This window comes from Triturus cristatus, chromosome 2_1 (assembly GCF_964204655.1).
Source record: "Triturus cristatus chromosome 2_1, aTriCri1.1, whole genome shotgun sequence".
Taxonomy (NCBI): domain Eukaryota; kingdom Metazoa; phylum Chordata; class Amphibia; order Caudata; family Salamandridae; genus Triturus; species Triturus cristatus.
In genome coordinates, this window is record NC_140581.1 from 29,452,602 (window position 1) to 29,478,604 (window position 26,003).

Genomic DNA, 26,003 nt, shown 5'->3' on the forward strand with positions numbered 1-26,003 from the left:
GGCAGCTCCATTCAGAGCCATGCCTACTACAGGCAGCCGCAGACCTCAAGAATCACACAGCCTACCATGGGCAGCTCCATTCAGAGCCATGCCTACTGCAGGCAGCCACAGACTTCAAGAATCACACAGCCTACCATGGGCAGCTCCATTCAGAGCCAAGCCTACGGCAGGCAGCCACAGACTTCAAGAATTACACAGTCTACCATGGGCAGCTCCATTCAGAGCCAAGCCTTACTGCAGGCAGCCACAGACTTCAAGAATCACACAGCCTACCATGGGCAGCTCCATTCAGAGCCATGCCTACTGCAGGCAGCCACAGACTTCAAGAATCACGCAGCCTACCATGGGCAGCTCCATTCAGAGCCATGCCTACTGCAGGCAGCCGCAGACCTCAAGAATCACACAGCCTACCATGGGCATCTCCATTCAGAGCCATGCCTACTGCAGGCAGCCACAGACTTCAAGAATCACACAGCCTACCATGGGCAGCTGCATTCAGAGCCAAGCCTACTGCAGGCAGCCACAGACTTCAAGAATCACACAGTCTACCATGGGCAGCTCCATTCAGAGCCATGCCTACTGCAGGCAGCCACAGACTTCAAGAATCACACAGCCTACCATGGGTAGCTCCATTCAGAGCCATGCCTACTGCAGGCAGCCACAGACTTCAAGAATCACACAGCCTACCATGGGCAGCTCCATTCAGAGCCAAGCCTACTGCAGGCAGCCACAGATTTCAAGAATTACACAGTCTACCATGGGCAGCTCCATTCAGAGCCATGCCTACTGCAGGCAGCCACAGACTTCAAGAATCACACAGCCTACCATGGGCAGCTCCCGTCAGAGCCAAGCCTTACTGCAGGCAGCCACAGACTTCAAGAATCACACAGCCTACCATGGGCAGCTCCATTCAGAGCAATGCCTACTGCAGGCAGCCACAGACTTCAAGAATCACACAGCCTACCATGGGCAGCTCCATTCAGAGCCATGCCTACTGCAGGCAGCCGCAGACCTCAAGAATCACACAGCCTACCATGGGCAGCTCCATTCAGAGCCATGCCTACTGCAGGCAGCCGCAGACTTCAAGAATCACACAGCCTACCATGGGCAGCTCCATTCAGAGCCATGCCTACTGCAGGCAGCCGCAGACCTCAAAAATCACACAGCCTACCATGGGCAGCTCCATTCAGAGCCATGCCTACTGCAGGCAGCCGCAGACTTCAAGAATCACGCAGCCTACCATGGGCAGCTCCATTCAAAGCCTTGCCTACTGCAGGCAGCCGCAGACTTCAAGAATCACGCAGCCTACCATGGGCAGCTCCATTCAAAGCCATGCCTACTGCAGGCAGCCGCAGACTTCAAGAATCACGCAGCCTACCATGGGCAGCTCCATTCAAAGCCATGCCTACTGCAGGCAGCCGCAGACTTCAAGAATCACGCAGCCTACCATGGGCAGCTCCATTCAAAGCCATGCCTACTGCAGGCAGCCGCAGACTTCAAGAATCACGCAGCCTACCATGGGCAGCTCCATTCAGAGCCATGCCTACTGCAGGCAGCCGCAGACTTCAAGAATCACGCAGCCTACCATGGGCAGCTCCATTCAGAGCCATGCCTACTGCAGGCAGCCGCAGACCTCAAGAATCACACAGCCTACCATGGGCAGCTCCATTCAGAGCCATGCCTACTGCAGGCAGCCACAGACTTCAAGAATCACACAGCCTACCATGGGCAGCTCCATTCAGAGCCAAGCCTACTGCAGGCAGCCACAGACTTCAAGAATTACGCAGTCTACCATGGGCAGCTCCATTCAGAGCCACGCCTACTGCAGGCAGCCACAGACTTCAAGAATCACGCAGCCTACCATGGGCAGCTCCATTCAGAGCCACGCCTACTGCAGGCAGCCACAGACTTCAAGAATCACACAGCCTACCATGGGCAGCTCCATTCAGAGCCAAGCCTTACTGCAGGCAGCCACAGACTTCAAGAATCACACAGCCTACCATGGGCAGCTCCATTCAGAGCCAAGCCTTACTGCAGGCAGCCACAGACTTCAAGAATCACACAGCCTACCATGGGCAGCTCCATTCAGAGCCATGCCTACTGCAGGCAGCCACAGACTTCAAGAATCACACAGCCTACCATGGGCAGCTCCATTCAGAGCCAAGCCTTACTGCAGGCAGCCACAGACTTCAAGAATCACACAGCCTACCATGGGCAGCTCCATTCAGAGCAATGCCTACTGCAGGCAGCCACAGACTTCAAGAATCACACAGCCTACCATGGGCAGCTCCATTCAGAGCCATGCCTACTGCAGGCAGCCGCAGACCTCAAAATTCACACAGCCTACCATGGGCAGCTCCATTCAGAGCAATGCCTACTGCAGGCAGCCGCAGACTTCAAGAATCACACAGCCTACCATGGGCAGCTCCATTCAGAGCCATGCCTACTGCAGGCAGCCGCAGACCTCAAGAATCACACAGCCTACCATGGGCAGCTCCATTCAGAGCCAAGCCTACTACAGGCAGCCACAGACTTCAAGAATCACGCAGCCTACCATGGGCAGCTCCATTCAGAGCCATGCCTACTGCAGGCAGCCGCAGACTTCAAGAATCACGCAGCCTACCATGGGCAGCTCCATTCAAAGCCATGCCTACTGCAGGCAGCCGCAGACTTCAAGAATCACGCAGCCTACCATGGGCAGCTCCATTCAAAGCCATGCCTACTGCAGGCAGCCGCAGACTTCAAGAATCACGCAGCCTACCATGGGCAGCTCCATTCAAAGCCATGCCTACTGCAGGCAGCCGCAGACTTCAAGAATCACGCAGCCTACCATGGGCAGCTCCATTCAGAGCCATGCCTACTGCAGGCAGCCGCAGACTTCAAGAATCACGCAGCCTACCATGGGCAGCTCCATTCAGAGCCATGCCTACTGCAGGCAGCCGCAGACTTCAAGAATCACGCAGCCTACCATGGGCAGCTCCATTCAGAGCCATGCCTACTGCAGGCAGCCACAGACTTCAAGAATCACACAGCCTACCATGGGCAGCTCCATTCAGAGCCAAGCCTACTGCAGGCAGCCACAGACTTCAAGAATTACGCAGTCTACCATGGGCAGCTCCATTCAGAGCCATGCCTACTGCAGGCAGCCACAGACTTCAAGAATCACGCAGCCTACCATGGGCAGCTCCATTCAGAGCCACGCCTACTGCAGGCAACCACAGACTTCAAGAATCACGCAGCCTACCATGGGCAGCTCCATTCAGAGCCACGCCTACTGCAGGCAGCCACAGACTTCAAGAATCACGCAGCCTACCATGGGCAGCTCCATTCAGAGCCACGCCTACTGCAGGCAGCCACAGACTTCAAGAATCACACAGCCTACCATGGGCAGCTGCATTCAGAGCCAAGCCTTACTGCAGGCAGCCACAGACTTCAAGAATCACACAGCCTAGCATGGGCAGCTCCATTCAGAGCCAAGCCTTACTGCAGGCAGCCACAGACTTAAAGAATCACACAGCCTACCATGGGCAGCTCCATTCAGAGCCATGCCTACTGCAGGCAGCCACAGACTTCAAGAATCACGCAGCCTACCATGGGCAGCTCCATTCAGAGCCATGCCTACTACAGGCAGCCGCAGACCTCAAGAATCACACAGCCTACCATGGGCAGCTCCATTCAGAGCCATGCCTACTGCAGGCAGCCACAGACTTCAAGAATCACACAGCCTACCATGGGCAGCTCCATTCAGAGCCAAGCCTACGGCAGGCAGCCACAGACTTCAAGAATTACACAGTCTACCATGGGCAGCTCCATTCAGAGCCAAGCCTTACTGCAGGCAGCCACAGACTTCAAGAATCACACAGCCTACCATGGGCAGCTCCATTCAGAGCCATGCCTACTGCAGGCAGCCACAGACTTCAAGAATCACGCAGCCTACTATGGGCAGCTCCATTCAGAGCCATGCCTACTGCAGGCAGCCGCAGACCTCAAGAATCACACAGCCTACCATGGGCATCTCCATTCAGAGCCATGCCTACTGCAGGCAGCCACAGACTTCAAGAATCACACAGCCTACCATGGGCAGCTGCATTCAGAGCCAAGCCTACTGCAGGCAGCCACAGACTTCAAGAATCACACAGTCTACCATGGGCAGCTCCATTCAGAGCCATGCCTACTGCAGGCAGCCACAGACTTCAAGAATCACACAGCCTACCATGGGTAGCTCCATTCAGAGCCATGCCTACTGCAGGCAGCCACAGACTTCAAGAATCACACAGCCTACCATGGGCAGCTCCATTCAGAGCCAAGCCTACTGCAGGCAGCCACAGATTTCAAGAATTACACAGTCTACCATGGGCAGCTCCATTCAGAGCCATGCCTACTGCAGGCAGCCACAGACTTCAAGAATCACACAGCCTACCATGGGCAGCTCCATTCAGAGCCAAGCCTTACTGCAGGCAGCCACAGACTTCAAGAATCACACAGCCTACCATGGGCAGCTCCATTCAGAGCAATGCCTACTGCAGGCAGCCACAGACTTCAAGAATCACACAGCCTACCATGGGCAGCTCCATTCAGAGCCATGCCTACTGCAGGCAGCCGCAGACCTCAAGAATCACACAGCCTACCATGGGCAGCTCCATTCAGAGCAATGCCTACTGCAGGCAGCCGCAGACTTCAAGAATCACACAGCCTACCATGGGCAGCTCCATTCAGAGCCATGCCTACTGCAGGCAGCCGCAGACTTCAAGAATCACACAGCCTACCATGGGCAGCTCCATTCAGAGCCATGCCTACTGCAGGCAGCCGCAGACCTCAAAAATCACACAGCCTACCATGGGCAGCTCCATTCAGAGCCATGCCTACTGCAGGCAGCCGCAGACTTCAAGAATCACGCAGCCTACCATGGGCAGCTCCATTCAAAGCCTTGCCTACTGCAGGCAGCCGCAGACTTCAAGAATCACGCAGCCTACCATGGGCAGCTCCATTCAAAGCCATGCCTACTGCAGGCAGCCGCAGACTTCAAGAATCACGCAGCCTACCATGTGCAGCTCCATTCAAAGCCATGCCTACTGCAGGCAGCCGCAGACTTCAAGAATCACGCAGCCTACCATGGGCAGCTCCATTCAAAGCCATGCCTACTGCAGGCAGCCGCAGACTTCAAGAATCACGCAGCCTACCATGGGCAGCTCCATTCAGAGCCATGCCTACTGCAGGCAGCCGCAGACTTCAAGAATCACGCAGCCTACCATGGGCAGCTCCATTCAGAGCCATGCCTACTGCAGGCAGCCGCAGACTTCAAGAATCACGCAGCCTACCATGGGCAGCTCCATTCAGAGCCATGCCTACTGCAGGCAGCCGCAGACCTCAAGAATCACGCAGCCTACCATGGGCAGCTCCATTCAGAGCCATGCCTACTGCAGGCAGCCACAGACTTCAAGAATCACGCAGCCTACCATGGGCAGCTCCATTCAGAGCCAAGCCTACTGCAGGCAGCCACAGACTTCAAGAATTACGCAGTCTACCATGGGCAGCTCCATTCAGAGCCATGCCTACTGCAGGCAGCCACAGACTTCAAGAATCACGCAGCCTACCATGGGCAGCTCCATTCAGAGCCACGCCTACTGCAGGCAACCACAGACTTCAAGAATCACGCAGCCTACCATGGGCAGCTCCATTCAGAGCCACGCCTACTGCAGGCAGCCACAGACTTCAAGAATCACACAGCCTACCATGGGCAGCTCCATTCAGAGCCAAGCCTTACTGCAGGCAGCCACAGACTTCAAGAATCACACAGCCTACCATGGGCAGCTCCATTCAGAGCCAAGCCTTACTGCAGGCAGCCACAGACTTCAAGAATCACACAGCCTACCATGGGCAGCTCCATTCAGAGCCATGCCTACTGCAGGCAGCCACAGACTTCAAGAATCACGCAGCCTACCATGGGCAGCTCCATTCAGAGCCATGCCTACTACAGGCAGCCGCAGACCTCAAGAATCACACAGCCTACCATGGGCAGCTCCATTCAGAGCCATGCCTACTGCAGGCAGCCACAGACTTCAAGAATCACACAGCCTACCATGGGCAGCTCCATTCAGAGCCAAGCCTACGGCAGGCAGCCACAGACTTCAAGAATTACACAGTCTACCATGGGCAGCTCCATTCAGAGCCAAGCCTTACTGCAGGCAGCCACAGACTTCAAGAATCACACAGCCTACCATGGGCAGCTCCATTCAGAGCCATGCCTACTGCAGGCAGCCACAGACTTCAAGAATCACGCAGCCTACCATGGGCAGCTCCATTCAGATCCATGCCTACTGCAGGCAGCCGCAGACCTCAAGAATCACACAGCCTACCATGGGCATCTCCATTCAGAGCCATGCCTACTGCAGGCAGCCACAGACTTCAAGAATCACACAGCCTACCATGGGCAGCTCCATTCAGAGCCAAGCCTACTGCAGGCAGCCACAGACTTCAAGAATCACACAGTCTACCATGGGCAGCTCCATTCAGAGCCATGCCTACTGCAGGCAGCCACAGACTTCAAGAATCACACAGCCTACCATGGGTAGCTCCATTCAGAGCCAAGCCTTACTGCAGGCAGCCACAGACTTCAAGAATCACACAGCCTACCATGGGCAGCTCCATTCAGAGCCATGCCTACTGCAGGCAGCCGCAGACTTCAAGAATCACACAGCCTACCATGGGCAGCTCCATTCAGAGCCATGCCTACTGCAGGCAGCCGCAGACCTCACAAATCACACAGCCTACCATGGGCAGCTCCATTCAGAGCCATGCCTACTGCAGGCAGCCGCAGACCTCAAGAATCACACAGCCTACCATGGGCAGCTCCATTCAGAGCCAAGCCTACTGCAGGCAGCCACAGACTTCAAGAATTACACAGTCTACCATGGGCAGCTCCATTCAGAGCCAAGCCTACTGCAGGCAGCCACAGACTTCAAGAATCACGCAGCCTACCATGGGCAGCTCCATTCAGAGCCAAGCCTTATAGCAGGCAGCCACAGACTTCAAGAATCACACAGCCTACAATGGGCAGCTCCATTCAGAGCCAAGCCTACTGCAGGCAGCCACAGACTTCAAGAATTACACAGTCTACCATGGGCAGCTCCATTCAGAGCCAAGCCTTACTGCAGGCAGCCACAGACTTCAAGAATCACGCAGCCTACCATGGGCAGCTCCATTCAGAGCCATGCCTACTGCAGGCAGCCACAGACTTCAAGAATCACGCAGCCTACCATGGGCAGCTCCATTCAGAGCCATGCCTACTGCAGGCAGCCGCAGACCTCAAGAATCACACAGCCTACCATGGGCAGCTCCATTCAGAGCCATGCCTACTGCAGGCAGCCACAGACTTCAAGAATCACACAGCCTATCATGGGCAGCTCCATTCAGAGCCATGCCTACCGCAGGCAGCCACAGACTTCAAGAATCACACAGCCTACCATGGGCAGCTCCATTCAGAGCCATGCCTACTGCAGGCAGCCACAGACTTCAAGAATCACACAGCCTACCATGGGCAGCTCCATTCAGAGCCATGCCTACTGCAGGCAGCCACAGACTTCAAGAATCACGCAGCCTACCATGGGCAGCTCCATTCAGAGCCATGCCTACTGCAGGCAGCCGCAGACCTCAAGAATCACACAGCCTACCATGGGCAGCTCCATTCAGAGCCAAGCCTTACTGCAGGCAGCCACAGACTTCAAGAATCACACAGCCTACCATGGGCAGCTCCATTCAGAGCCATGCCTACTGCAGGCAGCCACAGACCTCAAGAATCACGCAGCCTACCATGGGCAGCTCCATTCAGAGCCAAGCCTACTGCAGGCAGCCGCAGACTTCAAGAATTACGCAGCCTACCATGGGCAGCTCCATTCAGAGCCATGCCTACTACAGGCAGCCACAGACTTCAAGAATCACGCAGCCTACCATGGGCAGCTCCATTCAGAGCCATGCCTACTACAGGCAGCCACAGACTTCAAGAATCACGCAGCCTACCATGGGCAGCTCCATTCAGAGCCAAGCCTTATAGCAGGCAGCCACAGACTTCAAGAATCACACAGCCTACCATGGGCAGCTCCATTCAGAGCCAAGCCTACTGCAGGCAGCCACAGACTTCAAGAATTACACAGTCTACCATGGGCAGCTCCATTCAGAGCCAAGCCTTACTGCAGGCAGCCACAGACTTCAAGAATCACGCAGCCTACCATGGGCAGCTCCATTCAGAGCCATGCCTACTGCAGGCAGCCACAGACTTCAAGAATCACGCAGCCTACCATGGGCAGCTCCATTCAGAGCCATGCCTACTGCAGGCAGCCGCAGACCTCAAGAATCACACAGCCTACCATGGGCAGCTCCATTCAGAGCCATGCCTACTGCAGGCAGCCACAGACCTCAAGAATCACACAGCCTACCATGGGCAGCTCCATTCCGAGCCATGCCTACTGCAGGCAGCCGCAGACTTCAAGAATCACACAGCCTACCATGGGCAGCTCCATTCAGAGCCTTGCCTACTGCAGTCATCCACAGACTGGAAGCCCCTGGTAGCCTCCCATTGGCAGACAAAGCTGCCTTACTGCGTTTCACGGGTGGAAGCGTCACTCAGCCTACCATGAGCAGCCATATCTTACTCCCTGCCTTTGTACAAGCATCACAGAGCTTTACATGTGCAGCAATATTTCTCTGTAATGCCTTACTGCATTGAGAAGCAGCCCAACACCTGCAGCAGGGAGCATCACCTAAATTCTTGCTTTAACAGAAATGTCACCGGCTTGCAGCATCACACCCTCAACCATAAGCAGCCACACCTGAAGTGCCGCACTTCTGCAAGCAGCGATAGTCTGCAAGCTCCATACAGCCTGCCTCAGGCAGCCATATTTGTAAGTCCTCACCCACCACAAGGAGCGCATTGACAAGGCGGAGCCCACAGCGTACGTTGGATAGCCATAGTGGGAGCCCTGCCTTACCTCAAGCGGCCACATGCTGAGATCCAGGTGTGCCTGGGCAGCCTGTGGCAAGTGGGCTAGTGGGAGACCTGCTGTACCCATCAGATTAAACTGACACTGTCTTTTTAATCCTGAGTGTGGGCGTTTGGCAATCAAAGACGAAAGCTTAGTGCTTTGCAACTCATTTTTAACTTTTTCTTGTGAGGAAGAAGCTTCTCCTCCCTTTGTGGGAACCTCTGGGGTGGGGTGGGGAGGGGGCTATAAAGTCTGTGGTTCACACAATAGAAGAGGATAGGTTTCAACAAACATACAACATTCTTCTGCACTTGTTGGGGTGTTGGTTCCTTTCATTGCATAGGAGAGGAGCTGATAATGATACAGTGAGCAAATAGGTGAGAACCTGCCAATCGCTCCATGGTGGACGCGGGGAGAAGTGTGGCACAGCGGCCAAGGCGACTGACTCCGGAGCGCAGGGCACACAGTTCAATGCCCTGCAACGGTGGCAGATCAGCTCAGCACTATGTGACTCTTAATCTCCCTGACGGACCCCAGCGCCTTGAGACCCTTAGGGGTGAGTAGTTTGCGCTTTATAAATACCACTTTTAGATTTACGTGAGGCACTCCCTATGTTTTTCTTTTGAGGGGGTTTTATAGCTGCACTCTATATCGCCTTTGGCACCTGACCTGGTTTGTTCATTGTTTTTACGGTACTCACACACAGGGATGTCTCCTTAGATGGATACTAGGGGTAGCACTGTCTTAGGCATAGTTGAAGCGGACCCTGAAAACCTGTATAAAAGGATTTGATGTGAGTTTCCTACCAAGGGTTTGTGTATAAAGTAACTTATTGAGGTGTCTTAAGGTCTTTCTGGCATGTGAACACTAGATTCCATCTGCTTTGTGGCCAGCATATGTGAAGTTTGGGGTACACTAGGGTTTTTAGGGAGCTACCTGCATGAAGAGTGAATTCATCCTCGGACCTGTATTGGTGACTTGCGCAGGCACAGAGATCAGAGCTGGGAGAATCCAGCAGGGCGGCGCTCAATTGTATCTAGGGTTGTTAGCTGGGGATGTTAGTTTATTAGAAAGGTCAGTGGTCTAGTCATTTAGCCCAGAACCTTTCTTGTTCTGCTTTAGGGTGTTTCAATATGGCATGAGAAGGCCCTTCAGGAAGCTGGAATCTTGGCTTACTGGATGGTGAATGGAGTTCCTTTTATGTGAATAAACCAGCATTTGCCTCTAGGCCTGAGTCTGCGCCTTTTTTGCTGCTTGCCTCTGTTAACGTCAGTGCATTCTACCCCATACTCTGGAAGCTAAAGCAGCTGGACAGAAGGGCCAACAGCTGCATCTTGTTGGCAGTCCACACACGCTGCCTACATTTTCATTGCACCCTCTGAAGTTTCCCTATTTGTTTCCTGATGATCCTTAGTCTAAGGGGCTTTGAAGACACCAGCTCCAGCACTTCCTTTTAAGGCAGCCAAGGATGCTGCTGGGAGAAGGAAGGATGGGCAGATATGCCAGCTCACTCGATCCTGCCACACCCCGTTGCAAAGTGTGTCTGGTGGGTGGCAGTGGTTTGTGAGTATGAGTGGATAGCACTTTACACTCTCCACCAGGGCACTGTCTGTAAAGTCCTCTTATTGTAATCGATGCATCCGGTAATGCTGCCCATTTTTCCCCACCTTGAACATGTGCAGGCCATAGTGCCTAAAACAGCAACACACACTGCTTGTGAGGCCTCATTTCAAGTATTGTGTTGTCGTGTAGTTCCTATAAATCTATATAGGATCTGAGCCTTTAGACATCATAAACTGTGGGACTGGAGTCCAGACTGGTTCCAGACACCCCCACCGAGTATGTTCGCCTGTATACCAGCTAGCTCACAGTGCCACTATGAACCCCTCTTACCAAGGAGAGAATAGTTTCTGGCAACTATCGAACTTGACAACCCTGTCCCGTCACCTTCTACCTTGCTGTGTCATGTTGGCCGAGGATGACGATAGTGATGAACCTTACACATAGTTATTATGCAGAAGATGGTAATCCAGCTGTGATTCTGAGAATCCTCATGCATAATAAATGAGGCTAGTTTCCAGGGAAAACCACACAACATTTATGCAGTACCTAACTAGGTAAAAGGTCAGTACCAAAAACAGTTATGTAGTACGATGGCAGGGAAAATGTTGGTGAAAGATTAGGTGACTACCCAGGCCTATATTGGGGTACATTATGAATCATAACAGTGTCAGCTGCTAGAGGCCTCCCTCTGTCTGAAGGACTCACTCCGACCAGTACTATTTTTCCAGGTTCTTCAGATCACACCATAACCTGTGTATCCACATTTGGAGGATACCTCCGAAGTGTTATTGCCAACTCTGCAGGTCTCACCTGGTGATCTGTACCCTGGTCTAGCAGTCACATCTCCAGCATACTGTCAGGCACAGTGTCCAAACCTGGAGTATTATATCCAGTTCTGCAGGTCACACCTGGAATAATATTTCCATCTCCGCAGATCACACCAGGAGTGTTATGTCCGGCTCTGCAGGTCACACCTGGAACATTATATCCATCTCTGCAGGTCACACCTGGAGTGTTATGTCCATATCTGCAGGTCACAGCTGGAGTATGATGTCCATCTCTAAAGGTCACACCTGGAGTATTATTTCCACCTCTGCAGTTAACACATGGAGTAGTATGTCCTGCTCTGCAGTTCACTCCTAGAGTATTATGTCGAGCTCTGCAGGTCACTCCTGGAGTCTTATGTCCAGCTCTGCAGGTTACACCTGGAGTAGTTTGTCCGTCTCTGCAGGTCACACCTGGAGTATTATGTCTATCTCTGTAGGTCGCACCTGGAGTATTATGTCTATCCCTTGAGGTCGCACCTGGAGTATTATAGCTGTCTCTTCAGGTCGCACCTGGAGTATGATGTCTATCTCTGCAGGTCGCACCTGGAGTATTATATCTGTCTCTTCAGGTCGCACCTGGAGTATGATGTCTATCTCTGTAGGTCACACCTGGAGTATTGGGTCCCGCTCTGCAAATCACACCTTGAGTATTATGTCCATCTCTGTAGGTCACACCTGGAGTGTTATGTCCATCTCTGCAGGTCACAGCTGGAGTATGATGTCCATCTCTAAAGGTCACACCTGGAGTATTATTTCCACCTCTGCAGTTAACACATGGAGTAGTATGTCCTGCTCTGCAGTTCACTCCTAGAGTATTATGTCGAGCTCTGCAGGTCACTCCTGGAGTCTTATGTCCAGCTCTGCAGGTTACACCTGGAGTAGTTTGTCCGTCTCTGCAGGTCACACCTGGAGTATTATGTCTATCTCTGTAGGTCGCACCTGGAGTATTATGTCTATCCCTTGAGGTCGCACCTGGAGTATTATAGCTGTCTCTTCAGGTCGCACCTGGAGTATGATGTCTATCTCTGCAGGTCGCACCTGGAGTATTATATCTGTCTCTTCAGGTCGCACCTGGAGTATGATGTCTATCTCTGTAGGTCACACCTGGAGTATTGGGTCCCGCTCTGCAAATCACACCTTGAGTATTATGTCCATCTCTGTAGGTCACACCTGGAGTGTTATGTCCATCTCTGCAGGTCACAGCTAGAGTATTATGCCCAGCTCTGCAGGTCACACCTGGAATATTATGTTCGAGGCATGTGAGCTGTAGATCAAACGCTTTGCATACTCCTGCCATCTAGTGTTGGGTCTGGATGTTTGCAAGTTGTTTTTGTTTGAAGAAGTCTTTGCAGTCATGAGGTAAGGTGGCTCCTCCTTTCGGTGATAGTGCGCATGGGCATTGACTCCATTGTTAGATTGTTTTTTTCCGCCATCGGGTTCGGACATGTATTGCTGCACTTCACTTCGGAATCTTTCCTTAGGTTCCCCTTGTTGCGCATTCCACTCTACCCTTGACGGTACTGTTTTCGAACGCATTTCCCTTTCTCTGCCGTTTGACTCAATCATCAAGAAATCTCCATTTCGATCGGAATATTTGCGAGCGGCTGTCCGGCCTATCCGTGTCGGTCCGGCTCATTGTCGATGGAACGGACTGAATTCAAGTTCTGCCCCCTGTGCCACGCGAAGTATTCGCTTACGGACTTGCATCAGGTGTGTAACTTGTGCTTGTCTCCAGAGCACAAAGAACAAGACAGAGATGCGTGACGATCCTTCAGATCGGAGAAAACTTCATGATCGTTGGGCTCGACAGCGAGAGATGCAGCGGCAGCAGTTAGACGACACACCGGATCTCTTCGGCGAAGACTCTGAGCAAGAGGAGGTCTCAGCGGCTGAAGAAGAATAGACCTCACCTGTGTCTGACTCCAAATCAGAGTTGCAGATTGTCCTCGATGACGATGATGTGCCGCAGGGACAAGGTGATGTGAGTACAGAAGACCCCCCACCCATGTCCCTAAAAAATCTAAGGCTTTGTCACTACCTCTGCTTCCAGGCCAAGCTTGGCACCGAGAAGAGGTTTCTGACGCTCCGCCTTCCGGCTCGGCACCAAAACACTCTGACAAGCCTTCCAGCTTGAGACCGAGTCGGCCAAAACCCACTTCCGAGCCAAAACCTTCAGGTTTTAAGCACAAAGTCGGTTCGGACCCCAAACCGTCAACACCAAAAATGAAGAAACATTCCTCAGAGCTGAAATCTTCAGCGACAAAAGGACATTCCTGCTCCGCTCCGAAAGCTTCAGTGCCGAAAACTAAAGAGCTGCCCATAACGCAGCCGGATCCAAACATAGATGTTGTACCACCTAAGTCGGATCTGAAACAGAAGAAACTCTATATTAATCCTGACACAGGGCATATTCACTCTAAACCGCCATCCAAGCATAAGCTTCCTGATGATGACAGCCTATGTAAAATTCCACTGAAGAAGAAAAATGTGGGTACTAGTCCTTTCCATACACTAACATCTCCTCCTCCTCCTCCCTCCCCACCACAGCTTGATCCTTTACACATCACACCTCATCAGTCTCCTCTACCTCACCTTCATGCAGGTGATACTGATGAAGATGACGCACAGTTACCAGTAGATCCTTGGACGGATTATACAGTTGATCCTCCACAGAATACAGACCCAGATCTTTGCCCTGCCAGGCAATTTCCCCGGATGACAATCTGTTGTATCAGGAGCTCATTGCTAGAGCTGCACAGTACCATGGGGTGGAGCTCCATAAAGAATCCTTAGAGGAGGACTTTCTCTTTGAGACTCTAGGAACACATAATTCCATCCAGACACTGCCTATGCTCAAGGGTATGTTGAGGCACACAGAAGACATTTTTAAAGATCCTGTACATGCTAGAATCCTCACTCCTAGAGCAGATCAAACATACAAACCTTCCCCAACAGATCCTATTTTCATTAAAGGTCAGTTACAACTTCACTCTTTGGTAGTATCTAATGCGCGAAAGCGAGTTAATTCACAAGCGTCGAGGGAAGCTCCTCCCCAAATAAAGAGTCAAAGCTTATTGATGCTTCTGGTAAACATATAGCTGCGCAAGCAGCTAATCATTGGCGTATTGCTAATACCTAAGGCCTCCTAGCAAGATACGATAGGTCCCACTGGGACGAAATGGAGCAATTACTACAGTTTCTCCCAGATGAACATAAGGCAAAAGCTCAGGATTTAGTTCAAGAAGGTAAACTAATTTCCAACGCCTCTATTAGATGCGCTCTAGACGCGGCTGACACTGCAGCTAGAGGGGTCAATACTAGCATCCTACTCCAAAGACATGCCTGTTACGGATTTCAGGGTTCAAACCTGTGGTCCAACAATCCAATCTCAACATACCTTTTGACAAGAAACATCTTTTTGGCCCCGAAGTTGAGCAAGTGCTCAAATAAATGAAAAAAGACACCAATGTAGCAAAATCGATGGGAGCGCTTCAATCTCATTCAAATAGAGGTTCCTTTCAGCGCTCGTTTTACAGGGGAGGGTCCAAGTTCACCCCAAAACACTACAAGGGTAATTCACAATCATCTTTTACAAGAGGATTTTTCAGAGGAGGTTATAGGGGATATAGTCCCAGCAGCAGAGGCAAAAACACCACACCCCACAATTCTCCTTCCCCCAAATAAACAGTGACTTCCCCTACACTTCCCTCCGACTATTCCGCACTTGTTGGAGGAATACATCAAGACTTTCTCCCCATTTGCTCACTTTGCCACTGGATTCAAGCAAGCCTGGCTGAAGACGGCTGAAATGCCAGAAACCGGTCCTAGGAAGCTTGTTTCCGGTCCAGGGAAGGCATGGCTTGGCAGTTCGGGCTGGACTGTTCCCATGAGGCACAGGGTCAGACTGATTTGCATATGGCCATGTCTGAACTGGGGTGGCAGAGTGGGCTAAAGAACGGTGATGGATCAAACCCAGATCTGTTGATTCGGTGTGAGTGTTTGATTGGTTCTTATGCTCCGTCCATCACCACCCCCTTTTGTACCTATTGATGAATTGGTCAGGGATATTTGCCTATGCTTTTTCGCCTCTCCCACTAATTCCATTATTGGTTTTGAAACTCAGACAAACATCCCTCACACTGATCTTAGTAGCCCCCACATGGGCTCGTCAACCTTGGTACACCACCTTGTTAGAACTGTTGGTGGTTCCACATCAAAAGCTACATCTCACACCCTCTCTACTCAGAGCCATGGAGAAATCAGACATCCAAATCCAAAAGAACTCAACCTAGCGATTTGACTCCTGAAGTCATAGAGTTTGGTTATTTACAATTACCACCAGACTGTATGAATATTCTCAAAGAGGCTAGAAAGCCGACTACTAGGGCATGTTATGCAGCAAGATGGAAACCGTTTGTTATCTATTGTAACAACAACATCAATCCACTTGATACATCTACACAAAACATAATTTGTTACCTGTTGCATTTATAGCAATCTGGATTGGCTTACACATCCATTCGTTTACACCTAGCAGCAGTAGCCGCATGCTTGCAAAATAGACAACACTTCTCTATTCAGAGTACCAGTGATTAAAGCCTTCATGGAAGGATTAAAAAGGACGATACCATCAAGAGTTCCCCCTGCACCAGAGTGGAACCTAAACATAGTCCTTCCAATGCTAATGGGTCCACCTTTTGAACCAATGCACAAATGACAATTACAATTCCTCTCATGGAAGGATGCTTTCTCAGAGCAAATAACCTCACTTAGGAGAGTTCGTGATCTTCAGGCATTAACTATACAAGAGCTTTTCAACTTCACATAGATAGGGGGGGTTCTTCGAACCAATCCTAAATTTCTCCCTAAAGTAGATTCTGCCTTTCATATTGTAACGTCCTGGCTTTCTCGGGGTTGGGACAAACAGACGACGGACCAGAGAAATGGAGGTTTAAGGATGATTTAATAAACAGATAAACAACTACAGACAACAAAGAATACCGGTACTGGAATCACCAGGTAAAGTACGATACACATTCACAGCTCGTCTAACCGTCCTCCGCATGAACACCGGACCCAGTATGCTCCAACGGAGGGCACAGTGCTAAGCAGTGGCCGACAATGCCACTTGACCGCTGTGAAGGGTAGTTCCAAGGTTGTGGAATCTACGGGGGGCACGTGGGAGTCACCCGACCGGGCTCTCTACCACCTGGGAACAGCCGCTCTACCAGTATCCCCCAGAGTACTGCCACAACACAAAGACGCTGGGAACACCTCCTAGTGTGCGTCTCTTGTATCCGGGTTTAAGTGATGATACCCAAGGTGGCGCAGAGAATGGATGGGAGCAGCCGCTCTACCTATCCCAGTTCTCCTACGAGTGTCGATGGCTAAGACGCGGAAACACCTCCGGGATAGCGTCTTAGCTCTAAGCGTGTGTTTACCCAAGGAACGTGGGTTGGGAGCTTCGGCTCGCACCAACCTCGTTTTCTCCAAATTGTCAGGCCGTTGGGAGCTTCGGCTCTACCAACGGGACTTGTGCCCAATGACGTTGAATACGGCTCTCAGAACGGGACAGGACACGGGCAGGAAGCACACGCCAGAACCTCTCCTCCGCTTCTTAGAATGTTCCTTCCGCCGCTCAACTTACCAACGGGTCCGTGTACCTCAACCAGGTACTCCGGCAAAGATCAGAATATTCGACGCCGAGTCCCAGTGATCTTCTCCTTAAGTAGTACTCTCGGCGTTGTATAACCATGACTCTTGAGTTGCATAACATGAAAACTAGGCGTTACCCTTGGTGTTATGTAACCAGAACTCTTGAGTTGCATAACATGAAAACTAGGCGTTCCCCTTGGTGTTATGCAACCAGAACTCTTGAGTTGCATAACATGAAAACTAGGTGTTACCCTTGGTGTTATGTAACCAGAACTCTTGAGTTGCATAAGGCAATTGTTGCTGGAGGGCATTCTGGGAGTTGTAGTCCGCTCTCCTCCAAGCGCACCAGGTTCACGGAAGTGGCATCGTGGGAGGGAATCCATGTGCGGGAGGGGATTCCAGACACATATCAATCAATCTGTTGAGTTACCTGTATTCTTTCCTCAACTTGATTCTGTAGCAGAGCGAGCTCTACACACACTTGATGTTAGACAAGCTATACTATATTACGTAGAAAGAACCAAAGAATTTTGAAAAACAAAGCAGCTATTTGTTACTTTTTCACCACCACGCAAAGGCAATCCCATATCTAAGTCAGGTATTGCAAGATGGATTGTAAAATATATCTAAACATGTTATGCCAAAGCAAAAAGAACTTTGATAATATCCCCTAGAACGCATTCCACTCGCAAGATAGGGGCTACTATGGCCTTCTTAGGGAATATTCCAAAAGCCGACATCAGTAAGGCAGCACATGGTCTACACCGCAAACATTCACCAAACATTATTGCGTAGATGTGTTAACGAGACAACAGCAAAATATAGGGCAGGCAGTACTTAGAACACGCTTTCAGACAACTACAACCACTACAGATTAGTCACTGCTTTGGGAGTATACTGCTATATCGTCTATGCAAAGCATGTGATCTGCAGCTCACATGCCTCAAATGGATAATGTTACTTACCCAGTAAGCATCTGTTCTTGGCATGTAGAGCTGTATATTCACATGCGGTGACCCACCTCCCCGGTCTCCTGTAGTTGTTGTAGTTCTCAATTTACATTCATACGCATGGACATCTCTATTCTACACTCACCAACTCCATTCTCACCCTCTGCGGGAAAACAATCTAAAAATGTAGTCGATGCCCATGCGCACTATCACCGAAAAGAGGAGACACCTACCTTGTTTGACAACTTGCAAACATCCGCACATAACACTGGATGGCAAGAGTATGCAAAGCATGTGAACCTACAGCTCTACACCAAGAACAGATGATTACTGTATTAGTAACATTATCCTTCCATCTCTGCAAGTCAAACCTGGAGTATTATGTCCATCTCTGCAGGTCATAGCTGGAGTATTATTTCCATCTCTGAAGGTCACACTTGGAGTATAAATTCCATCTCTGCAGGTCACACCTGGAATGGTATGTCTATCTTTGCAGGCAACAACTGGATATGTATGTCTTGCTCTGCATATCAGATCTGGAGTATGATGTCCAGCTCTACAAGTCACACCTGGAGTATTATGTCCATCTCCGCAGGTCACACCTGGAGTATTGGGTCCCACTCTGCAAGTCACACCTGGAGTATTTTATCCATCTGAGCAGGTCATACCTGGAGTATGATATCCATCTGAGCAGTTCATACCTGGAGTATGATCTCCGGCTGTGCAGGTCACACCTGGAGTGTTATGTCCATCTCTGCTGGTCACTCCTGGAGTATTATGTCCATCTCAGCAGGTCATACCTGGAGTATGATATCCGGCTGTGCAGGTCACACCTGGAGTGTTATGTCCATCTCTGCTGGTCTCTCCTGGAGTAATATGTCCAACTCTGCAGGTTACACCTGGAGTATTATGTCCAGCTCTGCAGGTCACACTTGGAATGTTATGTCTATCTTTACAGGCAACACCTGGATAATTATGAGTTGCTCTGCATATCAGATCTGGAGTATTATGTCCAGCTCTGCAAGTCACACCTGGAGTATTATGTCCATCTCTGCAGGTCACACCTGGAGTATGATGTCCAGCTCTGCAGGTCACACCTGGAGTATTATGTCCATCTCTGCAGGTCTCATCTGGAGTGTTATGTCCAGCTCTGCAAGTCACACCTGGAGTATTATGTCCAGCTCTGTGGTCACCCCTGGAGTATGATGTCCATCTCTGCAGGTCACATATGCTGTATTTTCTGCAGCTCTGAAGGTCACACCTCGTATTACGCCCATCTCTGCAGGTCACGCCACTTGATGGACAAAGATAGATCAGCTATCCTTCAGCAATGATGGATTATTGAACTGATGGCAATGCGCCCACGAAGTCTTGAGGGAGAGATGAACATGGTGTAGAAATGTAAGGTCCGAGTCATTTTGGAGAAAACTTGCATCAAGTATTGCCCCGGTAGTACTCTTCTGTTCTCTTACACGCTTTTGTGAGTTGACCCCAATATATCCAAAATAAAGTAAGATGGGAGTGTTCTGGGAATATTTATTTGCCCAAATAGAAAGGAGTGTGCCCTCGTAGCACTTTTACTAATCGGGAGTTGGGCAAAAGCGTATCAGAATGTGTAACAGAGTACCCCTGTAGTTCCACTTCCCATAACCAGAAGAAACCCATGGCAAATGTATGCCTTATTGAGGTCTAGAGGTGACATTAATAATCTGGGGAAGTTCTGCGGACATCGATGACCCTCTGTATACGTATCGAGGAGGCCTGTTCCTGCGGAGGGTGCAGAACCCCAGTATCACAATGTCTTTCTTTCCCTGCAGAGAGGCCAGCAGCAGCATCCTGGACAACCTCCTGTCCCGCATGGAGCAGTACGCCAACAACCTCGAGAAGCTGGTGGAGGAGAGGACTCAGGCGTACCTTGAGGAGAAAAGGAAGGCTGAGAACCTGCTGTACCAGATCCTCCCACAGTAAGAGCACCTGTCTGTCCCACTGTGTCCTACTATGACGTAGCAGGGTATCTGGGTCCTGGGAGAAGGGCATCACACCAACTCAGTAAGAGCATCCATCCTGTCTAACCCGGCACCAGGGTAGAGTGGAGTCATCATTGGGTGCTGTGTAGAGTGTCCAGCCAATCAGGGATGAAACAGTAAGAACAACCTCCATATATATCAACAAGTGAGAACAGGGTCGCCATTGGTTGATCAATAGAACGTCCGCCCAATCAGGGCTTAAAACAATAAGAACAACCTCCATATATATCAACCAGTGAGGACAGAGTCCTCACTGGGTGCTGTGTAGAGCGTCCAGCCAATCAGGGATGAAACAGTAAGAACAACCTACATATATATCAACAAGTGAGAACAGGGTCCTCACTGGGTGCTGTGTAGAGCGTCCAGCCAATCAGGGATGAAACAGTAAGAACAACCTCCATATATATCAACAAGTGAGAACAGGGTCATCATTGGTTGATCAATAGAATGTCCGCCCAATCAGGGCTTAAAACAATAAGAACAACCTCCACATATATCAACCAGTGAGAACAGGGTCCTCATTGGGTGCTGTGTAGAGCGTCCAGCCAATCAGGGATGAAACAGTAAGAACAACCTCCATATATATCAACAAGTGAGAACAGGGTCCTCTTTGGGTGCTGTGTAGAGCGTCCAGCCAATTAGGGCTTAAAACAGTAAGAACAACCTCCATATATATCAACAAGTGAGAACAGGGTCCTCTTTGGGTGCTGTGTAGAGCGTCCGTCCAATCAGGGCTTAAAACAGTAAGAGCAACCTCCGTATATTTCAACAAGTGAGAGTTTCTGGTCAAAGAAACCTCCACTTGAGCTGTGATTCTTTGTGGGGTCGGAGTTCCTCCTCCAGCTCTCCCTGTCACTGGGGTCAAAGGGTGACAACAACTGTTCTATCCATTTATAGGCTCAGAATGTGACATGTATCTCCCAGTCCATCTCTAGTCTCGGATTATAAGCAGCCATGTCCCCTTCCATCTCTAAGGTCAGAGTGCGCCCCATACTTTCCGCAGCCCACTAATGGGAAGCCCTTAACCACGCCCTTCCTGTCCATCTGGGGGTCAGAGAGTAGCTTAGCTTATGCTGCTCGATTCTGATACAGACTGACCTCCAGGGTCTGGATGGGGTGAAGGAGTGAAGGGCGTAGAGATTGTACCATAGGATGCCATGACTGTGTGATGAATGCCTCCTCCTCTGACTTGTGATGCTTGCCTCCTCCTCTGACTTGTGATGCTTGCCTCCTCCTCTGACAGTGTGATGGTTGCCTCCTCCTCGGAGTGTGTGATGCTTGGCTCCTCCTCTGCCTTGTGATGCTTGGCTCCTCCTCTGCCTTGTGATGCTTTCCTCCTCCTCTGCCTTGTGATGCTTGCCTCCTCCTCTGAGGTGTGATGCTTCCTCCTCTGACTTGTGATGCTCACCTCCTCCTCTGACTTGTGATGCTCGCCTCCTCCTCTGACTTGTGATGCTTGCCTCCTCCTCTGACTTGTGATGCTCGCCTCCTCCTCTGACTTGTGATGCTCGCTTCCTCCTCTGACTTGTGATGCTCGCCTCCTCCTCTGACTTGTGATGTTCGCCTCCTCCTCTGACTTGTGATGCTCGCTTCCTCCTCGTGATGCTTTCCTTCACATCTGACTTGTGATGCTCGCCTCCTCCTCTGACTTGTGATGCTCGCTTCCTTCTCTGACTTGTGATTCTTGCCTCCTCCTCTGACTTGCGATGCTCGCTTCCTCCTCTGACTTGTGATGCTTTCCTTCACATCTGACTTGTGATGCTCGCTTCCTCCTCTGACTTGTGATGCTTTCCTTCACATCTGACTTGTGATGCTCGCCTCCTCCTCTGACTTGTGATGCTTGCCTCCTCCTCTGACTTGCGATGCTCGCCTCCTCCTCTGAGTTGTGATGCTCACCTCCTCCTCTGCGTTGTGATGCTCGCCTTCTCCTCTGATTTGTGATGCTCGCCTCCTCCTTTGACTTGCGATGCTCGCCTTCTCCTCTGAGTTGTGATGCTCGCCTCCTCCTCTGAGTTGTGATGCTCGCCTCCTCCTTTGACTTGCGATGCTTGCCTCCTCCTCTGAGTTGTGATGCTCGCCTCCTCCTCTGAGTTGTGATGCTCGCCTCCTCCTTTGACTTGCGATGCTTGCCTCCTCCTCTGAGTTGTGATGCTTGCCTCCTCCTTTGACTTGCGATGCTCGCCTCCTCCTCAGAGTTGTGATGCTCGCCTCCTCCTCTGACTTGTGATGCTCGCCTCCTCCTCTGACTTGTGATGCTCGCCTCCTCCTCTGAGTTGTGATGCTCGCCTCCTCCTCTGAGTTGTGATGCTCGCCTCCTCCTCTGAGTTGTGATGCTCGCCTCCTCCTCTGAGTTGTGATGCTCGCCTCCTCCTTTGACTTGCGATGCGTGCCTCCTCCTCTGAGTTGTGATGCTTGCCTCCTCCTTTGACTTGCGATGCTCGCCTCCTCCTCAGAGTTGTGATGCTCGCCTCCTCCTCTGACTTGTGATGCTCGCCTCCTCCTCTGAGTTGTGATGCTCGCCTCCTCCTCTGAGTTGTGATGCTCGCCTCCTCCTTTGACTTGCGGTGCGTGCCTCCTCCTCTGAGTTGTGATGCTTGCCTCCTCCTTTGACTTGCGATACTCGCCTCCTCCTCAGAGTTGTGATGCTCGCCTCCTCCTCTGACTTGTGATGCTCGCCTCCTCCTCTGAGTTGTGATGCTCGCCTCCTCCTCTGAGTTGTGATGCTCGCCTCCTCCTTTGACTTGCGATGCTTGCCTCCTGCCCTGACTCTAAATAAATGGAGGAAAGTGAATCCGAGAGGGCTTGTGGTCACAAAAGTTGCGCGTCTTCTTGTGCAAGGCAGAGTTCACGGTTGGGGTCCTAGTGCTGGGAAGCCTCGTCCCTTGCCGTTATCCTCATGCCCTGTCCCTTCCTTCTCAACAGCTCTGTAGCGGAGCAGCTGAAACGCGGAGAAACCGTCCAGGCCGAGGCCTTTGATAGCGTCACCATCTACTTCAGCGACATTGTGGGCTTCACCTCCATGTCCGCAGAGAGCACCCCCATGCAGGTGAGGAATGCTGTGTATACAATAAACACCGCAGGCATGCAGAAGTCAGCCAGAGTACTACCTTGCACTGCAGGCATGGCTTGTACACAGGAAATGACTGACAGGACGTTTTAGGAGGGAGCTAGTGGCTTAGTGGACTAATGCACCCACTGCAGGGGCCTGTGTTCAAACTCATGGTCATAGGTTCAAATCCCAGCTGACCCACTCAGCCTTTCATCCTTCTGAGGTCAATAAAATGGGTACCATTGAATTGGATAACAATAAACATCTGTGATTCAGCGCCAAGATGCCATTCTGGGTGAATGTGCACTTTACAAATACACGTTCTGTTATTACAATGGTGCAGGGAGGGTCTTACTGTCATTACCTGGTTGGTGGATAAAGATAGATATTCCTTGACACATGAAAGATCTCATAGTAAGAAACATCCCCCTCTATGAGTTAAACTCGAGGTAGTTGATGTTGAAAGTGGATCTCTTCATTAAGGGTATACATTATGAAGTGTTCGCTGTCATGGCACCAACATGAGTGGCCCGATGATGGGAGGTACAGGTGGATCGCGCCTCTATTGTCTTCAACTTCATTAAGCTGACTTCATGACATTGCGGACTTGAATGTATGACGTTACTACGCCATCCATTACCCCGCAGTAGGTTGCAACGTGGACGTTACATCGTCCATGTTGTTACTACGCATGGCTTTACATCGCAAGTCGTTTCTACCACTTGCACTAGATGGCCCGCTGGACTACTCCGGTTAGCGCAACAGCAGGGAATGTGTTGGATTTAAAATCCAACACATTCCCTGGTGTTGCGCGCCATCAAGCGCAAGTCGTTGAAACGACTTGCGATGTAATGCCATGCTTGGTAAAAATGCGGATGATGTAACGCCTGCGTTGTAACCTACCCGTGTGGTATTACCAGCGTTGTAAACGCTGTTTCCCTGCGGATTTAGGGATTGAAGTTGATGCACGTAGGTAGGACCTATGCAGGTAAACACGCCAGCACCAAATACCCCATCAAAGTAATAGCCATCTAAAGCACGAAGCGAGCTTTCCCACACTGGTGACAATCAAATGATGGTGATCCAGTGACATGGCGCTACGGTTATTTGCGCGACTGATGGGCCAGGAGTCGTGTAATCTCTATACGAACTGTGGTGCCTCTCGCTGGACCTGTTTATCTATGGGAACATGAGTGAAAGAGTGTCTCCCCTCAACAAAGAAAATTATACTTTTAAAGGGTTCCGAACAAAGATTTTCATAGATTTACTACAATTGTGCACGGTTCTCATAGTGGTAACCCAATCCGAGTTCAGCAGAGAGGAAGAGTTGCAGAATACATTTAGAAAGTCTCTACAACATGGCGCTTCACCACCTGTGCGGGAACAAATATTGTTACATCGTGTGTGAGATTCGGCCACGACGGCTAGGGGAACCTTGATTTAATACAAATGTTATTCAGAACAGTGTGTGAAAGTCCGTGTCCGTGCCCATGAAGCACCTTCAAACTTTATTCTACTGAGACCTACAAATGTGAGTATGCACACATGACATTAAGATGAGTCTGAGGATTAAAATCTCCTCGCATTATCCAAAGTCAATGGGGCCGATTCAAAGAACTAATTTAAGACAAAATCCTAAACTTACTACTTTTGGTATTCACAGAAGTTAGGATTTTGTCTTAAGTTAGTTCTGTGAATCGGGCCCCATGATTTCATTTAGACAAAGCATTACATTTCTGAAACACAGCTACATCACCTATCAACAAGCACCTTTTGTGGGGTGCAACCCCCATGCAGGCATTGAGTGCCCCATGCAAGTACTAAGTGTGCCATTCTGGCAGGTAGGGGGCTGCCACATCAGCTTCCAAAGACAAAAGTGCCGAATGACCAAAGCCCACTTTTGGGGCAAGGCCTACGTGTTAACAGATATCCCATGCCCTTGACCTTCTGGAATATTTGCCCATTTTACACCACTAATTGAGGGGTTCACACCTTACCCATGGAATGCCGATTGGGGAAGTTGGTCCTATCTAGGCGCAGTGACTTGAAGAGTCCGCGCCTCTACCTGCGGCGTCATTCGACAGAAAAGGTCCCTCTTTCGGACTATGCAGTTTGGGACCAACCTGCACCCTGGACGTCAGTGTGCACCCCACACGCCCCCCGAAGGCATGGTATTGGGGGTCGTGTGATGAATTCTAATAGTTTGGGGGGACAAGGGACATTTATGGGCCCCACAGAGGTTACCACAAATGCTCGGGTATTGTGTCTCCATGATCGATTGGATCGGTAGCTGTTTTGGGGCTTTGAGTCACACCACAGGGGTCACCGCAGTCCACCTCGGATTGCCTTCTCCCTCTTCGCAGAGTCCCATAGTTCAAGGGCTTTTGTTAAGAGACTCAGTCACAAAACAGCTGCGCCAGTGGTCGCCCAGGACACCCCCAGTAATAATCATGAAGCCCCTAGAACTCCACCAGTTCCGTCACAGTTAAAGGGCAAGTTACAGGGGTGAGGATGTAGCCTTACGGCTAGAGCGGTCGACCTTGAAGCTGGGGAACCAGGTTTGAGTCTCGGCAACGATGCTCAACATCCTGTGATTCTGGGCAAATCACTTGATCTACCCGTGCCTAACAAAAAAATAAATGTTTGTGTCCATCTGTAATGAAACTGGTGCTCATGTAAAGCGCTCTGATACCCGATGTATCGGGTCTAGTTAACACTATATAAAACTTTAAAACAAAATAACACAACACAGCCGTTTTCTCAAAGGAGAAAAGTTGTGTTTGTGAGTTAGGGTTGTGTAGATACACAGTATGGTTGTATCGTGACAGAACCCACGCATGTAGCACCTGCAACACTTCTCCAGCGGATGCAGACACATTCCTGCAGCAAGTACAGAGTCGTTTAGGAACAGGGCTGATTGATTATCCATCTGTAACACATCTATGTCGATAGTG

General features: G+C 50.6%; 1 protein-coding gene across 1 annotated transcript in view; it reads left to right on the forward strand.

Annotated features, from left to right (window-relative positions):
* NPR2 (natriuretic peptide receptor 2) overlaps positions 1-26,003 on the forward strand; it is a 571,736-nt gene that overhangs the window by 442,461 nt on the left and 103,272 nt on the right. The window contains exons 16-17 of the mRNA XM_085627733.1: positions 19,791-19,937; positions 22,923-23,046. Of these exons, the coding sequence (XP_085483859.1) occupies positions 19,791-19,937; positions 22,923-23,046 (271 nt within the window). The remainder of the gene's footprint in view (positions 1-19,790; positions 19,938-22,922; positions 23,047-26,003) is intronic.